General features: G+C 33.7%; 2 protein-coding genes across 17 annotated transcripts in view; one reads left to right on the top strand and one right to left on the bottom strand.

The window, feature by feature from the left end:
- The window catches only part of LOC143255764 (uncharacterized), a 78,810-nt gene extending 73,470 nt beyond the window's left edge, over positions 1-5,340 (bottom strand). For 3 of the 15 annotated variants that reach the window (XR_013030824.1, XR_013030823.1, XM_076511947.1), the window contains exons 1-2: positions 5,216-5,340; positions 3,735-3,808 (exon numbers count right to left, since the gene is read on the bottom strand). Coding sequence is in view for 4 of the 15 variants with exons in the window: in XM_076511947.1 (XP_076368062.1) it covers positions 3,735-3,808; positions 5,216-5,340 (199 nt within the window). In the remaining 11 variants the exon portion in view is untranslated. Of the gene's footprint in view, positions 1-257; positions 2,360-3,734; positions 3,809-5,155 lie in introns of those variants that run through there. The other 12 variants (XR_013030829.1, XR_013030828.1, XR_013030825.1 and 9 more) reach the window with 7 other exon arrangements.
- Positions 5,341-5,701: 361 nt separating this feature from the next.
- The window catches only part of LOC143255763 (protein grainyhead-like), a 122,680-nt gene continuing 109,238 nt past the window's right edge, over positions 5,702-19,143 (top strand). For both annotated transcript variants that reach the window (XM_076511941.1, XM_076511940.1), the window contains exon 1: positions 5,702-5,883. In XM_076511941.1, the coding sequence (XP_076368056.1) occupies positions 5,702-5,883 (182 nt within the window). The remainder of the gene's footprint in view (positions 5,884-19,143) is intronic.

Below are 19,143 nucleotides of genomic sequence, written 5' to 3'. Positions count from 1 at the left end.
TGGTCATCATTAAAAACTGTAAAAACATGAAAGGGTGCCAAGGTTTTTTTGTTGACTCCAATGTCATAATGTGTGTTTATATGTTTCCATTTCGAAGATACAGACCTCATTGAAATATTTAAAAGTTCTGGTTGAAGTAGTTGATGGAACTCACTTTTTGTGTTCTCTAATAAATATTATACCCAAAATATGTGGATGACATATTAGTGTTAGGGTACATATTTTACACCTCGCCAAAGTCCTCATACTGTATTAAGGAACAATAAAGACATTTACAAAAAATAAATGTTTGGAAAGTGTGCACTGAAGTACACAATCGTAGAATTTCTTTAAAGATGTGATGGTTGAAATGGTGTATCTATTGATCTGAATAAATTTAAGCAATGTAAGACTGCCATTAATCAACAAATAAAGAGGCAATTTTTTTGGCTTTGTGGAAAAGATATCAGAAAAGAAAACAGCATTTCTGTCTGTTTCAGTTATTGATGTTTCTTTATGCTTTAACAGGGCGACGTGAACAGCAACAAATCATTCTAATAAATAAAACAAGCTTTGTAAATGCCCCTACACTATTTACTTGAAGCCATATTGGCAGCTTATGCTGTATAGAGACATCAGAATTGTAATGTCATATGTACAGAATATGTATGATGTTGGTAATCATTTATGTATGTCCTAACTAATTCTTATCAAAAGTTGTTCTTGAACATATAAGTAATAACTCTCTACAGCTGTAGTATTTAAGCATTTTGACATTGTTTTTAAATTTACGGATTTTATTTACTATAAGAATAGGTTTTGTATTAATAAAATAGCTAATGAGCTTTAACGAACCAGAAGAGATTGTTGTATACATTGAATGATAACACTGCAAAACATACGTTTGTTGTGCAATATCATCCAGAAAAGCAGGTGTGCAAATGATTTTTTTTTTTTTTGATTTTTACAAAAGTACACATTTTCCATTTTGCAGAATATTCAGATACAAAACAGGATTGTTGCCAAAGTTAGTCACCGATAACCATGTCTAGAGGAAGAGAAGCTATGAAAAAAAAAAAACAGCTGTTGTCTTAAAGTTAATTAATGAACAACATCATGAAGAGCAGTTAAAGGACATTGAACCACTTTGAGCACTACCTGCATTGAAGAAGGCAAAATCGTGACCACACAATGTTTGGAATATAACACTATGAAAGCTATTAAAAGGGCATGAAAGAATATACTTTACCCCTACTAAAGTCATTAAAAGAGTAGAGCACATACTGTGAAGCAGCTAGCACTCCTGAAAGTTCTTGAGCCAAAAGATTCAAAATACATTACATAATACGAAACTCAAGGAAGTGTTGTATTCCATAGCCAACATGTAGAATGATTAAATTGATCATATTTCCTTTAAATATTGAATGACAGTATCAATACTGCAGTCAGAGAAAGAACTGGTCATATCAAGATAACCATGAATGTAGCTAGATCTTTCCTGGAAACAGGAAAAGGAACTGATGCCTAGTAGTCATAATTAATTACTCCAGTGCCCACATTTCAGTAGTGTTTGTAGCTGATTAGTTAGCAATGATCAGTTAGTCAGTTCCAGAAGAATTACACACACCTCAATGATTGGGCCTAAATGGTAAAAATTCGTACTACACGAAATTATAGCAGAAATTATCGAGACGCTCATATAAAATGTCTAAGGCCTGTTTGGTCAACTGAGGTGATCACTTGACGTTAATCATTTGTAAAGTACAGACCGACACAGGATCAATAAACTGGTTTCTCTATGAACTTGCTAACGTTTGGCCACAAAGTTATGCTTTCCGAGGAATTAATCATTGGTTTGCCTCCTAATTCTAATATTCAGAATGTTTAGATTAATGTTGCAAAAATACATAAGTTTGCATGGAACCAAGACCGAAAGTGAGCATAAAACGTGTTTGCTGTTTCGGACTCTCATACTCATAGCTAACCATTAGGCCATGCCGGGGTCCTTTTCACCTGATGTAGAATCATATAAAAAAGATGTTCTACTTCCATGGAAGCATGGCTTAAATTAAAGTCTTTTGACAGTTTAGATAATAAGAAATGTTGTTTTCTATTTCATCATGTATTTCATATCCACTGAGGGGTGGAAGACATTAAAAGAATACTCTAGGATCTGTTCTAAGATCAACAACTAGAACTGCACTGATATCACTACAATTAAAAGCCTTATTTAGTAGTCTAGTTGTGATTGAAGTTTCTTAGAAGACAATGATGATATCCGAAACCCTCGCTATCTGATGTTGCTAATATAAAAGATTCTATCTAGACTTGGCGTTGTCAGGAATCACCGCAATGTTGGGTCTTCTTCCTTTGGATACACCTAATTGTCAAACACAATTAATGTCTCTCATGCTTTATTACTACTGTAGCAGAAAAACCATTATTTCTATAAGCAACGTAAATATTCGTTGCCATATAAGATACGTAGAATAATAATATAGATGAATGGTACACAATACGTTGTAGAACATAATTCATGAAAAAAAGAGCCATCAAAAACCATTGTCATGGAATCGGTGTTTCTTTAGTAACCTACCTACACATTACTGACTTTATATAATTACATTCTCGACGTTAGTTGCTTTAAGTATCTCAAATAAAACTATAAATCTGCTAAAACGTAAAAAAAAAATAATCACTGATCATACACTATAGAACAGAAGTAATGCGAAACTCGTATTGTATAGAGTTTTTAAGCATGATGCTTATTCGTGATGAAGAGAAACTCACTTGAAGTAAAAATGTATTCTAAAGACGGTTGGTATGGGTATCACCACTTTAATTAAAGTGCTAATAAACATCCCAGCCGTCCTGAGAATGCGTGAAACTTATTGTTTAGTAATTGTAAAAGATATTTAACAAATTATCCGAAAGAGCAATTAAGAAAAATTTTATATGTACGTATAGTATATTTTACGATTAATGTGCTTGTCTTGGAAGACTGATTTGGTCAAAATTGTAAAATTGGTAATTGTACTTGATACATAAAATTTAAAATAATGTAGTTGATTGTGTGATCTAAGAATTTAGTTTCTAATTACGTAAACGAGATGAAAGACATTAAAACTGAGAAGAAAATGTAAGCTAAATATGTAGAATGAATTTCAAACTATGAAAAAAATATAGAATTTATTATAATAGCGTATCTAAACTAACAGAAAATTTGACAGTAGGCTAGAAAAAGGACATTTATTTTTCCAAGTTGATAGATATAGAATTAAAAGTTATAAAAAATACAAAGTCGATATTTTCAAGAGTAGATAGTTGGTAATTATTAAATTAAAGGAGTTTAACATAAATGAATAAATTATGTAAATAATGAATAATATCTGAGAATTAAAGTTTGATAAACAAAGGAATAAGTAAACCTTATAATTTAGATAGCTGTAGTGGATTTTACTTTTAATTATAATATACCAAAAATATTTACGTAAAATGTACGATCTAACGTTTAAAAATATTCTTTGATACGTAATAATTTAACTAAATATAATATAATATTCCTGCTTCAAACTGTGAATTCTGTTATTCAGTCCATCATTATAAACTTTTGTTCAGTACTTTATTCAATAGCCAAACAAATATTATAAAATATATTTATGGTGTGAGTCAAAGAGAGAATATTGGATAGTTTAAAAGTATTTTTATGAACAATTTATAATATGTGTCGAAAAAAGTAGATTTATTTAACATACTTTTTGACTCAGTGGATTCTCCCAAAACACTTATGACGATAAACTCTAAGGTTCTATCCCTGCAGCGAGCACTGCTAAAACAAACGGATATGTGTGTTAGTAAGTTAAATAGTGTTCACTGTTCAATATAAGCTGATCCTTTTTTTAGTATCAAATTTCCGGAGCGAGAATTACATTAGAATATTTAATGAGATGATTAATTAAGAATTATAAGAGATTTAAATTAATGGATACTCAATATAGATCAAAACTGTAGTATTTAAAAAAAGGAAGAGTGTTAGAAAATGAAAACTTTTTAAAGTGATGAACATAATATGAACACTTGCAATTCATCTGAACAAACTACATATCCACTGACTACACTAGAAATAGCAGAACCAAACCACTGTGCTTAGAGCAATCAGAAGATATTGTACAAGTACTTTCTACATAAACAGCTGCTGAATTAAATATTATTACTACAATGGGAGAATCATTAGCTATTCATGTTACTGTAGAATAATGATCATTACAGCAAGAGAAGCAATATTGATTTAATTTTGATAATCAGTCTTCTCGAAATTTTAGAAGATTTGAGTGCATATGTAATCTTACGTAAAACCATTGAAGACAAATAAACACTTTACCTTTTCCTACACAACAAACTGTAAATTCACATTTTGTACTTAATATAATGGTAATTCTTTTGTTTAATCTGATGTTCTAAATCACAAAGTAATTGGTTTATAAAGTAGATATGTGTGAATTGCAACTTTTGTATGTTTAAAAGTTTTGTTTTTTTCTCCACTCTGTAAGAAGATTTACCTTTCGAATGTGCTTGGCATCCTTTTGTCATTGTTGTTGTATTTCTTCTAATTCTTGGTCCTATGGGAATTATTAATATCACGAATTAAAGTATTTACCATTTATCACCATTTACGTGATAATTTTTATCATTCTGTCTTTTTTGTGTTTTGATTTTATACTTTTCGACCTAAGTGTCTCTTGTTACTTAATACTTTACAGATAGCGCACAAAATCTGAGCAAAGTGATTTCAGTGACATAAGTGTAGCATCGTTCAAAGTTTGTTTTAAAATTTGCTCCAATTTTTTAAAATAATTTAAATGTTATTTCCTGTAATGAAAATATGGAATGATATAACGGTAGAACTGTACTGAAGAAAAGGCGACGTATACTTAGACCATTTATCGAATTTTCTTGAGAAACTAAACGAAGTTAGTCAAATATACTTGGCCATTGCTGTTATCCATACAACAAACTACCAACGACTAATGGATGGTATTAGGCCTTGTTAGATCGCTATGATAAAGAGATGGCTCCCACTAGAAACAAAATTCCAACGCATATACATTTCTGTAATCTGTTTGCCTTCCCTCCCTACTGTCCTGTGACGCTTCTCACGCGCTGGTCTCCCCCTTACCTGTGCTTGTGGGACCGTCCCGGCTGCCAGTGTCCTCAGGTCTCGAGCCGCCATGCTTACCTGCCTGTAAAGAGAAGCTTCGTGCTTGGGCTACCTTGATCCGAATACACACACACACGCACGCACACACTAACCGACTTTTCAGCGTAGAGCAAGCTGCAGTGCTGTCGACACTGCGTGTTCATTGCACCATACCGTAAGCAGGATCGCCGTTTCTAAGTAAGACATACAAGGTCTTCTTACTGCAGGCAAGATTGCTGTTTCTTAGCAAGACAGCGGTTTCACCGTTGCTAAGATTTTATTTTGAGCACCCATCCAATGCTCTGCATCTAAAGACTCTTTGGTAAGCAGCACTTCGGCTTGTAAGTGAAGCTTTAGGTAGCCAACTGAAGTTCAGAACCGACTGATAGAAGAAGGCTAGCAAACTGACAACTACTGGACTGCCCTACTTATACCACGCTGGAGACTTGGAGCCCAAACTGGTTTGGGGAAATTAGAAAGTCAGCCAGCCTGAACAGCTAGACACTCGGCCAGCAGTAATACACAATGGAGGTCGAGCGGACAGGTTTTTCGGGTTTTGCGGGTTCGTCCGACGGTGGTGAGGCCGCTAATAGCAGCGGACCCTCTGCTACCACACCAGCCGCCAGCCCTAGCAGTAGGGCCCAGAGTCCCGTCAAGAAATCAGCAACAACCGGCACGGCGAGTCCCCCAGTCGACAGCCCCACCAGGTAAGAGTACTGGTAAATCTAGATACAAGGGCAAGGTTCCCCCCCTTGCACCCCCAATTCTTCTGCCAGCTGATGTACCCGTTCTGAATGTGGTCTTGTGAAACTGGTCCTCCCGAAACCTGAATGACATCAAGTTTAGAATAAGTAGTTAAGCAATCCGTCCCAAGTCCTACCTGCACTTAATAATAAGAGGTGAAATATGGTTTATGTATTTGAATTCAGAAAAGGTTAAAAAATATATCAAAAAGTTATATTCCACTTTCAAGAAAAATGTTTCGTAGAATTGACACTGACAATTTGTTTTTCTCTAGAGCAGCTTTATGTCTACTTTGGGTAGTTTTTAACAATAGAAATTTTTTCAGTCCATATATGAATAGTTCTTAATATATTGTTTTTAACAATGTTGATAGCATTGCATTAAACCAATTTAAACGAAAATGTTTACGCTATTCACAAGGTATTTCTCAGTCTGGTAAATATTGCTTTAGACAGATTATATTGTCTGTCCTGAATCGTATTGCTGGTCGTTTCGTTTTAAATAATTTGTTCACTATACCTGTCACATTACCTACAAAGTTGCATTATATTAAAACTGGCTAAATTTATGGCTAGAATTATTAAATTAGTAAAATGTATAAATTGTTTACGTAGCAAAACGCATAGTTAATTTTTTAGAGGGTTTAATAGAAATATTATTAAAACGACCTATATATGCTTTTGCACGAGACGTAGTTGGATTAGGAAATATTTCCTTTAATCTTAAGATTAAAAATCCAAGCTACATTTCTAATAAACACTTCATTGTGTCCAAAAACGAAATTATAATAGAGTCCATCTTATACATTTAACACAGGAAAATGGTAATTCTAAGAACTTTTGCAATTATATACCAACCACAATAACTCTATAATATTCAAAATCGACGAGGCCTTTTGTCCAATATAAAGAATTATTAGATCGGCTGATATACGACCGACATAGCAATAATCAAGGCGCCATTTGTAAGACCAATTTAATGAAAAGCAGCCATTATGATGTGAAAAAGGTTGAGTAAATGAAATTTAATCATTATCAATCTCGTTTATGTGATTTACAAATACAATTAGGATAAGTATTAATACCACAGTATTATTATTACTGTTAATACAGATCGTTTTATTACTATCACACAGTTTCAATTAACTTTATTATTATTTAGAAGAATTGGCGAATTAGCACATTATGAGGTATTAGTAAGTTATTCTTCTCAGGTAATGTACAACGAGTAAATGTCTATGAAAAGTTTAGATGTTATTATTACCAGAAAACGGTTAAGTTTGAGAACAATATAACATAAAATCATAATTATAATAATAAAAAACACTTACCCTTGCATAACCTGTACTGACGATTCTCTGATGTTTTCAAGTACAGCGTCAGTGTAATCAATGGAAAATAAACAAAGAAAAGTATTATAAAATGTGTAATAATAATTCCTTAAGATATATTTTTTTCGAAATTCTGCTTCATTTGTTTATTTTGGATTCAAAATTAAAGGAATGCAAAATATCATTTCAGATATAGTTAGTGTCTTTTACAACCTATTGCCCAAGTGGCTTTTCGTTCAGTACCAGACCTCGTCAATTTTGCTATTTGGCTGAACATTGAGAAATAAAATCTCTGCAATTTAAAAAAAAAATGTTTGAAAGAAAAATGTCACTCTTTGTCCGTCCGTAGTAATCATTTCTGGTATAAACGAAAATGCCTTTTGCATAGTGATTTCTGTGAGATAAAATATAGAATTGAAATTTAATTTTTTTCATTTCTTTGACTTTGAACCAGAAATGGATAAAGTAAGAAAAATGTGGAAAAAATATACAGTTTGCGTGACTTGTGACATGACTTTTAGGCCTATTGGTAAAACCTTATGTAAAATATTGTTTCTAGACATTACAGAATCAAACATAACGCAATACTGTGTCAGATATCACTACAACAAAGAAAATACTGTTCCTGGACATTATAAAGCCAAACTGCATATTATAATATCAAATGTGACTGTTGGGAAACGAGAGAGTATAATATATATATGTGGTTGTTTCTGTAATATATCTGAAACTGATTATCTCAGTTCGAACCTATTTTGTTATTGATTTGAAAATATCGTAAGAAAGCTTAATCAGATAAATTATTGACGATTTAAATTTGCTTCAATATTTGTTGGTTCAAATGACATTCGACGTTAATTTATATCGATGCTCATGTAGTATTATACTTGTATATCTCCTTAAAAGTTTACAGAAAACACTCATGAATATTTTATGTAAATTCAAAAGTATGATGCATGCATACAAAAAGTTTGGATATGGCTTGAATGACAACCAAGAAAATTTTATTACAATTTTAACATAGTAACAGAGGTGACCCTCGGTGGGTACAAGGTAAGTTTACGATTACAATAGTTAAATATGGGGTACGATTTCCTGCTGTGGACAGAGTGAAGATGACCCGTTGTGTAGCTTTATAGTAAGAAAACAAGAAATAAATGCAGAACGTTTCGACAAAGTATTTTGACCAATGGATGCAATGTTAAACTTATAATAAACTTTTCTTCGTTATCCATCCAAGCCGTCTCTAATTACTAACCTCCAAGATGGTTTCTCGCTTTCAAATCTGGCTGTATATGTATATAACAGCAAACATATATTTGTTTTTATTCTGTTTTCTAAATTGGTTCCACGTATGTATATGTAACGACCAGACAGAGTGAAAAGGAATAGTGCATGTGTTTAAACTTATATCTACATAAATTTAGTGTTCTTTCTTTATAATGAATTTGTCCCACCCCTCATACCCAGTGGTATAACAGTAGGTCTGCGGACTTACAACACTAGAATCCGGGTTTCGAAATCCGTGGTGATCAAAACACATATAGCCCATTGTGTAAAAAATGTTTACTTCAAGTGAATTTCTCGTCATCATGACCCCATTATGTAGGTTTGTGCTTAATTACAAACAAACAGACAATTAACTCTGAATTTCCTCTTTATTATATTCTATCAGATTATTCAGCAGGGTTGTACTTGGGGATCTAGTTCCCAAACAAAAAAGTTAAAACTGTAATATGATCCATATATTTCACAGACTATCAGCTCCTTTATAATATCCGCCTCCCTTCCCAAGTTCATTGCTTCGTAAGGTGGAACTAATACATGTCTGTACATTTAAGATTTTAAAATTATATTTCTTTCACATACGTTATCCTCGTAGATAAACAGAGCAAGTAATAAAGATTGTTAGTTAAACACCCAGAAGAAGCTAAATCCCACATCCTGTGGGGACTTTCCCACAACCTACACCTACACTCTGACTAATGAATAAGTTGCCAATTTAAGTGAAACCTGCAGGAATGACAACAGATTTTGTAAAGTTTTGGTTAATATTCTTGTTGGGTTATACATTATAAGGAATACATTCCTTACCACTGGATAGTTGTTTAATATTAAAATCTATGATATAGTTTCATTATTCAATACATCTATTTTAATTAGATAAGCATTTGAAAACAAAAACAAAAAAACACTTAAACTGAAAATAGTTATCTGAAAAGTTTGTTTTTATAAATTATCACATTTGTGAGAGGTCAATCCTGGAGAAGTCCGAAAAAAATATCTTGTGATATTCCAAATTTTCGTGATCATAATGATACCTGTTTCTGTTACATGTTGGTTTCTTGCCTTAAGCCAAGTCACATTATACACTTATTTGTGTAAAACCTAATAACTGACAAATATATCTGCTCTATAACGTTTTCATCTGTTTATGTTATAGAAAGGCATGCAGCACTTACAATTACAGTCTTACTGTTCTGGAAAACTTCCATCCATTGTGTGTTTTACCTGTTCTAATATTTTATGTGCTTTCAGCTTGGTTGAAGCAGGTATGTAATTATGTTGTTGTTTCATCTAAAGCTTGACCAGTTACTACAATCTTATTTTTTAAAGCAACTCTTTCAGGTTTTTTCTGCTGTTCTGTAAGGTTAGGATTTGGGTTACGGGCATCCTATGGATACTGATACTTTGAAACTGGATGAAAATTTCTCATCACACCAAATTTCACGACCATTTGTTAAACTTTTTACACTTATGGATTTAGTACCAAGTAATATTGTGTTGAGCATACAGTGTTTATGGGTGATGGTTACGTCACTTGCCTGAGAGAATAGCATATAACTATTTGTGACACAGCTTTACTTCGTTATGAATATGCCGCAGGTAAGGTTACAGCAAATATATCTATTACAATAAATATTATTACAGAGTGGATTATATCTGTATTACCCTTATATATATATAGTTCTGGATCTTCGCGATATAGATAAGAAGGCAAATCTTCCCAAACATTCATGGCTGCTTGGCTAAGAGACAAGAAACGTGGGACACTCAGTAACATCTCGTGGGATCCCATAGTAAAAGCTCGTGGGATCTTTAGTAAAATTTCCTAACCAACAATGCCTGTCCTACTGTTTACACGAACAATGGTCCGGTGTAGATAACAATGCAATCGGTACGCTTCGTTGCAAATACACATACATTCATTTTTTGTTACCTTAGTCACGCAAATCCTTGCATGAACATGGTTTGTCTGGAGTCTAGATTCCTAATAATTAATCAAAAGTTTATTCAGGAATATTATTGTCAACAGTACTCCTGACTTGTTTATTGTTTATAACCTAAAACAACTGTACCAGTCGCACGTTAACTTGGTTTAAGACAATTTTAATGAATTATATGCATTACCTGTGTTATAAGATTTTGAATTGCAAGGACAACTGGAAATAAATACTTTTTTTCAATTTAAGACCTATGTGAGTTTATGTATTAGGTGTCTATGAAATCAGAATCTGCCCGTTGCGAGATAGAACCGTTTAAGCTAAAAGTTATCCAAAGTATCTATACTAACAAATACACGACATTCAATCAACTTTTAAGGGTGTGGTCAATGATTAGAGTTCCTGGAATGTGAATATATGGGCTCACGGTAGGTTTACAGAATCACCATAATCTTGAAGGCGTAGATCTTTAACCTTCGAATAATAACTTGTTGCCTATTTCGTAACAAGTAAACCAAGTTTTATTTAACTTAAAAAAGTTTCTAGAACAGGCGTTAACTAATAAAACAATGACTTTTTTTTATAGAGATATTTGGTTTGCGTACAAATGCCAAAGCTTTATTTGAAAAAGGAATCTGTTGTGTTTAAACTAGTTTCTCCACTACAGAACAGTACAAGAAGTAAATTTTATCATAACACCACTTCGTTTTTGAGAAATATTGTCCATCAACTAAATTTTGCGGCGTATAGTACGCATGCGCGCGATGTTCTAGGAACCTAATTTATGATTCGCAACTCGTTGTCACAAGAATTCTCTGAGGGTGCTATAAGCGTGGCCATTATACGGCCAAAGAAGGGTAGCCCAGTAGTTAAAGAAGGGGGTGCTGTTGGCTTGCTTTTTGCCCTCTAGTCCCCCAACCCTAATAGCTCGATGGTCAATCTAATAACTGGTAACGCTAAAAATGAAATTTCGATACCGATGTTGATCAGAGCACAGACTGTCCGTTTTGTAATTTAGCGCTTAAAAACAAACGAACTATCTAGTCTATCAGTTTAAATTTGAGGCCCACTATACCCAGATTGCCCTTGTATAAACTACAACAAATATTCTTAAAAAACAAGCAGACAAAGATGTTTATAATTTGTTTAATCTTAATTTATTTTGCTGAGGCCATGATAAATCGACTTTGAGTACTTTTGGACTAATATATAAGCGCACATAGTTTCTTATACCTAAATTACAGGCAAATGCAGATAAGATAAGCAACAATATTTTAATTCCTTATTTATTCTATAACCACTCATTTTTAGTAAACACCCACATAAATATCACTAAGCCTGACAAAGGTAGCAACATTTTTAACGAAGACCGTTTTCTGTGCGTGAGTATTTAAGAGTAGACATTCGAATCTCCTTTCATTGCTTTTACTTGGAAGGAAACTCAAAAAACTAAGTGTTATATCCGAGTTTAGCATGTGTCTACGTAAATCCCAAATGTTTTTTTCTATTGATTAGTGTATTAACCAGTGAATCTGAAATTCAAATACATAAACTGTAAACAATTAAAAAATAATAATACCAAAAAATTACCACGATAATTATTGTTCAGCTGTATAAATATATTGTGTATTCCTTTATAATGTTTTTGCTATAACAAGCCAGCACGCGTAATATCTGAGCCTTGGTAGTTCCTTGTTCCCTAAACATTAGACCAGCATACAAAAGACCTTATAAATGCCATAATACGTTCAGTGACTCTTTTGGCCACGTTGTAGGTGAATCAAGGAGAAAACTGACATCATAAGCAGTAGAGTTGCGATAGGCTGTACAATTACATACACACACTACCCCCGTAAAACCTAGACTTATGTGGAAAGACGTATTTTTGTTTACTACTTAATTCCACCCTCATTATGAGTAGTGGGCGTATTGTTTGCGTTCGAGGACACTTACGTACAAGTAAGTAAGCATTTTATTCAAAAAAACATTTTAAATTTGGGGAAAATAATCACTGCAAATTGTTTCTTTGAAGACAGGTAAGGGGGCGCGACGCATGGAAAGAGCTCAGCAGCGGAGACGTGTATTTTTGTAGTTTTTAACGATTTTTTTTTTTTTTTAGTTGGCTGCCAAATTGAACTTTAGGAGTGAGACCATTGTAACAAGTTGCTAAGTGCCTTCTGACATCATAGCAACTGGTAACAACACCCTTCAACCTGAATTTTCATAAATATCCAAGTTGTGGTGTTTTAAGGTTTGCTGCCCCCCTGTGACACAGCCGTATATCTACGAAATTAAAACGTTAGAAACCGGGTTTCCATACACGTGGTTGACAGACCACAGATATCCAAATCTGTAGCTTTGTGCTTAACTACTACAAACAAACAAACTGATATTTGCTTTCCATATAACCTAGTTAGGGTTAAGATAGACACCTTTGTGATGATTTATAATTCTAAGGCTCCATCATATTTTCATATTTATGTTTATATTAATAAGATATATCCTCATTTTGTCTTGTAATATTTCAATATAAGTCATGTCAATGTGTTATGTTAATTATGATAAATTATCAGTGAATACTCAGGCTATCACAACTTGGCCTTCTAATTAAACTTTTCAGTACATACGTATTTGCAGTTTCTTCCCCGTGATTACTGTTGGGGAAAAAAGTTCTTTGGCCAACCGTTTGGATTTACAGATGAAATGTTTTGTAATCTGATACCAGATTCTATCTGATCAACCTGGATCACCTACCTTCCACAGCACTCATTATTTATAGCTAACGTAACAACACAGTACACTTGTAAGTTACTTAAATTCACTCGTTTTCTATTAGTTTCCAAAATGTGTATAATGTCGTTATATGAACTGAACGCGACTTGGTAATGATTAACATATCTCAGCTTTTATGCCTAATTGTTATGTAATATTTTTACTCTGAACAAATCCCACACGTTACTAAAATTGAAATTTGAGAGCAAAATATGAGGTGATTACATTTACTAAGTAAAGAACATATCTGCATTTATTTACGACTTGTTAGACATGTTTTGACACAATTCGGTTAAGGACACACATGGAGAACCCGTCTGAAATGATATCTTTAGAAAATGATTGCCTCAGGTGATCTCACAGATAAGTATTACCTTTCAAGGTTATCACCCAAGAAATCAAGGCACTTGGAATTTAGGTTTGTTCGATTCTCAATCTTAAGGGTTCAAATGTCACTTCTTTGGTTACAACAATGAAATATTAATGGCAGTTATTCATAAGGTAGCGAATACAGGCCATTATTTGAAAAAAAAAAAAATCAGCATATAATTGTACAGACAAAGATAAAGACGGTACCAACTGATTAAGGCATGGTCTTAAAAATAATAAATGCCGGATATTTCTGTTTATAACAAAAAGTGTGACAAAACGTAAACTCATAAAACTAAGAATATGAATACCTGAATTTTGTGCTTCCATAAAGTCTGTGCAAGTAGATGATTACACGCCCCCCGCTATTACAGCGGTAAGTCTACGGATTTACAACACTAAAATCAGGGGTTCGATTCCCCTCGGTTGGCTCGGCAGATAGCCCGATGTGGCTTTGCTATAAGAAAAACACACAATACGAAATTATTTAAAATGCCCCCGGCTAGTACAGCGGTATGTCTCCGGATTTACAACGCTAAAATCAGGGGTTTGATTCCCATCGGTGGGCTGCGCAGATAGCCTTCTGTGGCTTTGCTATAAGAAACACACAAACACACACAGATGATTACACCTGAAGAGCTTGTTATTTTCTTAGTCATTCAGAAACCGGAACCACTCAAGTTAGCGTTGGAAACAAAGGTATCATATGATATACAATGTATCGTCTTTCTATGTAAGTGACTCTTGAAAATTTGTTATTTTTAGGCGTTTTAGGAAAAGTATAGTGAAAATAAAGTCAAGTTCTCTCGCCGACATAACTGATTTTCCTGCCACGTATATTAATTATTAATCGTATAAATGAGAAGGAAACACCAGGGGAAAAATTTAAATCTTTTTTTTTTTTAATTTTACAGTAGAACCGACGTAATATATTCTTTTGTAAATGTTTGTTAAGTATTCGCATTTATTTTGTAAGAAGTTTGGTGAATAGGTGTCACGTTTAAAACACTTTCAGTTAAGGCAGCATTGCTTAAAATGCTTCAAATATGATACTTTTTACAGAAACTAGTGCTAAGCGATTAATCGAAACTTCGATTATTGAATTAAGTACAGTTGTTTGTTGCTTTTAATTAAACACAAAGCTACACCATGGGCTATCTGTGCTCTGCCCACCACGGGTATCGAAACCTGGTTTGTAGTGTTGTAAGTCCGCAGATATACCGCTGAGCCACTGGGGGCAAATTAAATACAGAGATTTAATTTATACATTTATTCATTGGTTACTTAAGAACTACTGTTCCTTTTTCGTTCGTTGACAGAAAAGCATTCAGAGCTACTATTATCGTCATTACTTTGTACCATTTCTATAGGCCTAACAGAAAGAATAAAACAAACACCACCTTTCTTCTCAATCGTATCGTGTACTTAAAAATAAGAAAAGGTTAGTAAATAAATTACGCTTGTGAACTTTTTCATGTGGTATTCTTTTATTCAGTTGTCTTTATTCCAGGTGACACTAGCGGACCGGGTTAATTGATTTCATTGGGTAAGAACTGTGAGAGCTTGCACGTCAGGTCACACTATGATGTGTAGCTCTGAGGGAGCCTTGAAGCAATAGAAGTAGACACGCTCTCTAGTTGCAAATAAAGGTAACAGAATGTATGTGCAACGGCTTAATGTGAACTGTTGTTTGACACAAGTAACATGACAGTATTTTCACAAGAGCGGCAAAGCATTGAAATTTTAGTCAGAAAAAAACAACTTGTCATTTAGTAGCTTGATCAGTTAAATATGTATTGCACAGATAGACATCCATATACAGACAGTTTCGTATCTGTAATGCGTATCTGAGTATGTCAAATAGGCAAAATAACAAATTACCATTTCTTTTATTTATTCATAAAATACTTTCCAGTGGCAAAACGATATGACAGCGGACTTACGATGCTAGAAACCGGGTTTCTATGCCCGTGGTGAGCAATGCACAGTTAGCCCATTGTAAAACTTTGTGCTGAACTCCAGGTAATTAATTATTCATAACAAACTTTTGCGCTTAAAAACAAACGAACTATGTAGTCTATCAGTTTAAATTTGAGGCCCACTATATATCCAGATTGCCCTTGTATAAACTACAACAAATATTCTAAAGAAACAAACAGACAATAATGTTTATAATTTGTTTAATCTTAACTTATTTTGCTGAGGCCGTGATGAGTCGACTTTGAATACTTTTTGGACTAATATATTAGCGCACATAGTTTCTTATACTTAAATTACAGACAAATGCAGATAAGATAAGCAACAATATTTCCATTCCTTATTTATTCTATAACCACTCATTTTCAGTAAACACCCACAAAAGTATCACTAAGCCTGACAAAGGTAGCAACTTTTCTAACGAAGACCGTTTTCTGTGCGTGTGTATTTAAGAGTAGACAAGCGTGATACCGATAAACTACTTTTATTGCTATTTTTAGAGGTGTTAGAAAAGGTATAGTCAAAATAAGGTATATATTGTACTTATTAGTCGTATATACGAAAGGAAAAACCCAAGAAAATGTTTAACTTAATGATATGGAAAGTTACTGCTCCTTAATTTGGTTTGTTTGTTTTGAATTTTGCGCAAAGCACACGAAAGCTATCCGCGCTAGCCGTCCCTAATTTAGCAGCATAAAACTAGAAGGGAGGCAGCTAGTCATCACCACCCATCGCCAACTCTTGGGCTACAACGAATAGTGGGATTGACTGTTACACTATAACGCTCCCGGCTGAAAAGGGCGAACATGTTTCGTGTGACGGGGACTCGAACCCGTGACCCTCGGATGACGAGTCGAGTGCCTTATCATCCTGGCCATGCCGAACCGTATTCCTTTATGAAAATTGGCTTCAACAAGTTAGATTTCCTGTGTTAAAGTTTTTCCACTCCAGTAGGTTACAAGTGGTTATTTTATGTTAATCTGCTTTTAATTTTATATTTTTAATAGAAAGAAATAAAACATGTTTAATCAGGAAACTTATTTTTATTTTGTTTTTCTCATTGTTTTTTTCTTTCTAAAAACTATCTAATTAGAATAATCGTAATCGCGATTATTTGCAAATACAGAATTAATAATCGTTAGCATTAGTCGGTAATGGATTACATTAGATTATGTAATCGACTGTCAGAACAGGATAATTAACTTTTTTGATCATGGTTTAAAACAAATCCGATTAAAACGTATTTTTTTAAAAAGTATTTTATAATAAAAAACAAAACAAACCTCCCTTCTTCCAAATCACCACTTTTTACTTCTCATTTATCATTATCTTTACTCTCAGCGTAAGTATTTGAAAGAATAATAAGTAACCTTATATCAATTTTTATCATCAACATCAGTCAGAAAGTCCATGACTTTCTTTCACACCTCCTTGTTTAGCCTATATCTTTCTATACGATTTAGTCCTAGTGATGTCGACATCTTTCTCCAGCAGCAAGTGCACCATAGTTTATATTAGGCCTAACTCTCCTTCTTGTGCCATATTTTCCTGGTTCCCAAATAAATAACTCTAACGCAGATTCTGAAGAATTGAATGTTCTGCAAACTCCTGTCTCTTCATTTCTGTTCTGGTAGAGGTTACATGCAATTTATCTTAAAGATGTAATTCCTAACCTGATTTTTCCAACTTATATTTCGCACTTTTCTCAATAATTAATGCAGACGCCATCGAGTTTTCGTCCTGGTTGTTTGTTTGTTCAGTGTTCAAGACTGTCCGCTACAACAAAACTGTTGTTATTGTGAATTTAAATATTGTAATTTCCCTTCCTTTCATGGTCTCTATATTTCCAGATATATTGTATTTGGTTACAGGCTATTCAAGCCTGATCTATTCCGTTTTTTTTATCTTTGTGGTTTTTATTCGTGAAACTCGATATATAAAATCATCAACCAGTTTAGGGGTCTCACTGTGTAAGTTTTTTTTAATTTTCAAATCTTAAGATCGAAATATTTATCATAAGAACAAACAAGTAAACCTATTTAATTCAGTATCAACACCTGTATTATTTTATAGTTTGAGCTTCGTCTGTCCAACCGCTAAAAAAATTATGTATCTATATGTAGTTTATTCCCAAACACAACTTACTTAACTACGTACAAATGGAAATACGTTTATACATAATAAGCGTAAATTACGATTTTTGCAGTAACGTGAAACCCTTTTTTTAAAATTTAAACTAAGGCAATTGAACTATGACGATGGACACTCAAAGGTTTAAACAAACTTTATTATAAAGAGTCATCCATAGGATCACCAGATACGTTAAATCATTTTTACAAACAGGCAGGAGCAATTACTAATTTACAAACCCGACTGAAATTTACTTTATTTGGAATATAACACTATTTAACGATTATTGTCAAATACAAAATGTTTTGGACAAAGAAAAGTAGCATTTTATCGGTTTGTTATTCGATAACTATATCTTTGCATTTGGTAAAAATTCTTATTAGGTTTGGAACCAACATCTCCTTCTTAACAGGTATTAAAAATGGTATACAATGAAGCTATATCTGTGTATTAAGTGTGTTTTTTACATCGTGTTTATGTTTAACAGTTGTGATACAGTTCATTAATCAGATTACTTTAACATTATCACCATCAGTGACTTAGCCAACCATCAGAAAATGACGTTGAAGATATGTGTGTTTTCTTAGACCAAACACACATCGGGCTATTTGCTGAGCCCACCGAGGGGACACGAACCCCTGATTTTAGCGTTATAAATCCGGAGACATACCGCTGTACTAACGGGGGGCGACGTTAAAGATAAGGAAAGCACTAGAATGTTCGAGGAATTTTTAGAAACTTGTATATAAAGGTTAGCGTCCTTAACCAAATGTTTGTTTGTTTTTTGGAATTTCGTGCAAAGCTACACGAGGGTTATCTACGCTAGCCGTCCCTAATTTAACGTGTAAGACTAGAGGAAAGACAACTAGTGATCACCACCCACCGCCAACTCTTGGGCTACTCTTTAACTAACGAATAGCGGGATTGACCGTAACATCATAACACCCCAAAGGCTGAAATGGCAAGCATGTTTGGTGCGACGGAGACTCGAACTTGCGACCCTCAGATTACGAGTCGAACGCAACTTGCCATGCAGGGCTTTAACTAGATCTAAAACTACACTCCCTCACTTCTTAAGTTAATCCATTGTAAAAAAATTAGCCCTCCAATGGCCCAGCGGTATGTCTGCGGATTTACAACGCTAAAAAACCGGGTTTCGATACCCGTGGTGGACAGAGCACAGATAGCTCATTGTGTAGCTTTGTGCTTAATTCAACAACAATAACAACAGTATATAAAATCACATAAAGTGACGAACTAATAGTCTAGTTGCGCCCATCACAGCTTTAACAACGATCTTTAGAATCATAAATCATGTTGACGTTGTATACTTTAACACTGATGTCTGTCCCATTGTAACAAATAAGCAAATGCATCCACTGTACCATCAATACTTTCATCCCAGTGATTAACATATAATA

Source organism: Tachypleus tridentatus, chromosome 7 (assembly GCF_004210375.1).
Source record: "Tachypleus tridentatus isolate NWPU-2018 chromosome 7, ASM421037v1, whole genome shotgun sequence".
Taxonomy (NCBI): Eukaryota; Metazoa; Arthropoda; class Merostomata; order Xiphosura; family Limulidae; genus Tachypleus; species Tachypleus tridentatus.
Note: the sequence above shows the minus strand (reverse complement) of the source record. Positions and strands in the feature narration are given on the sequence as shown.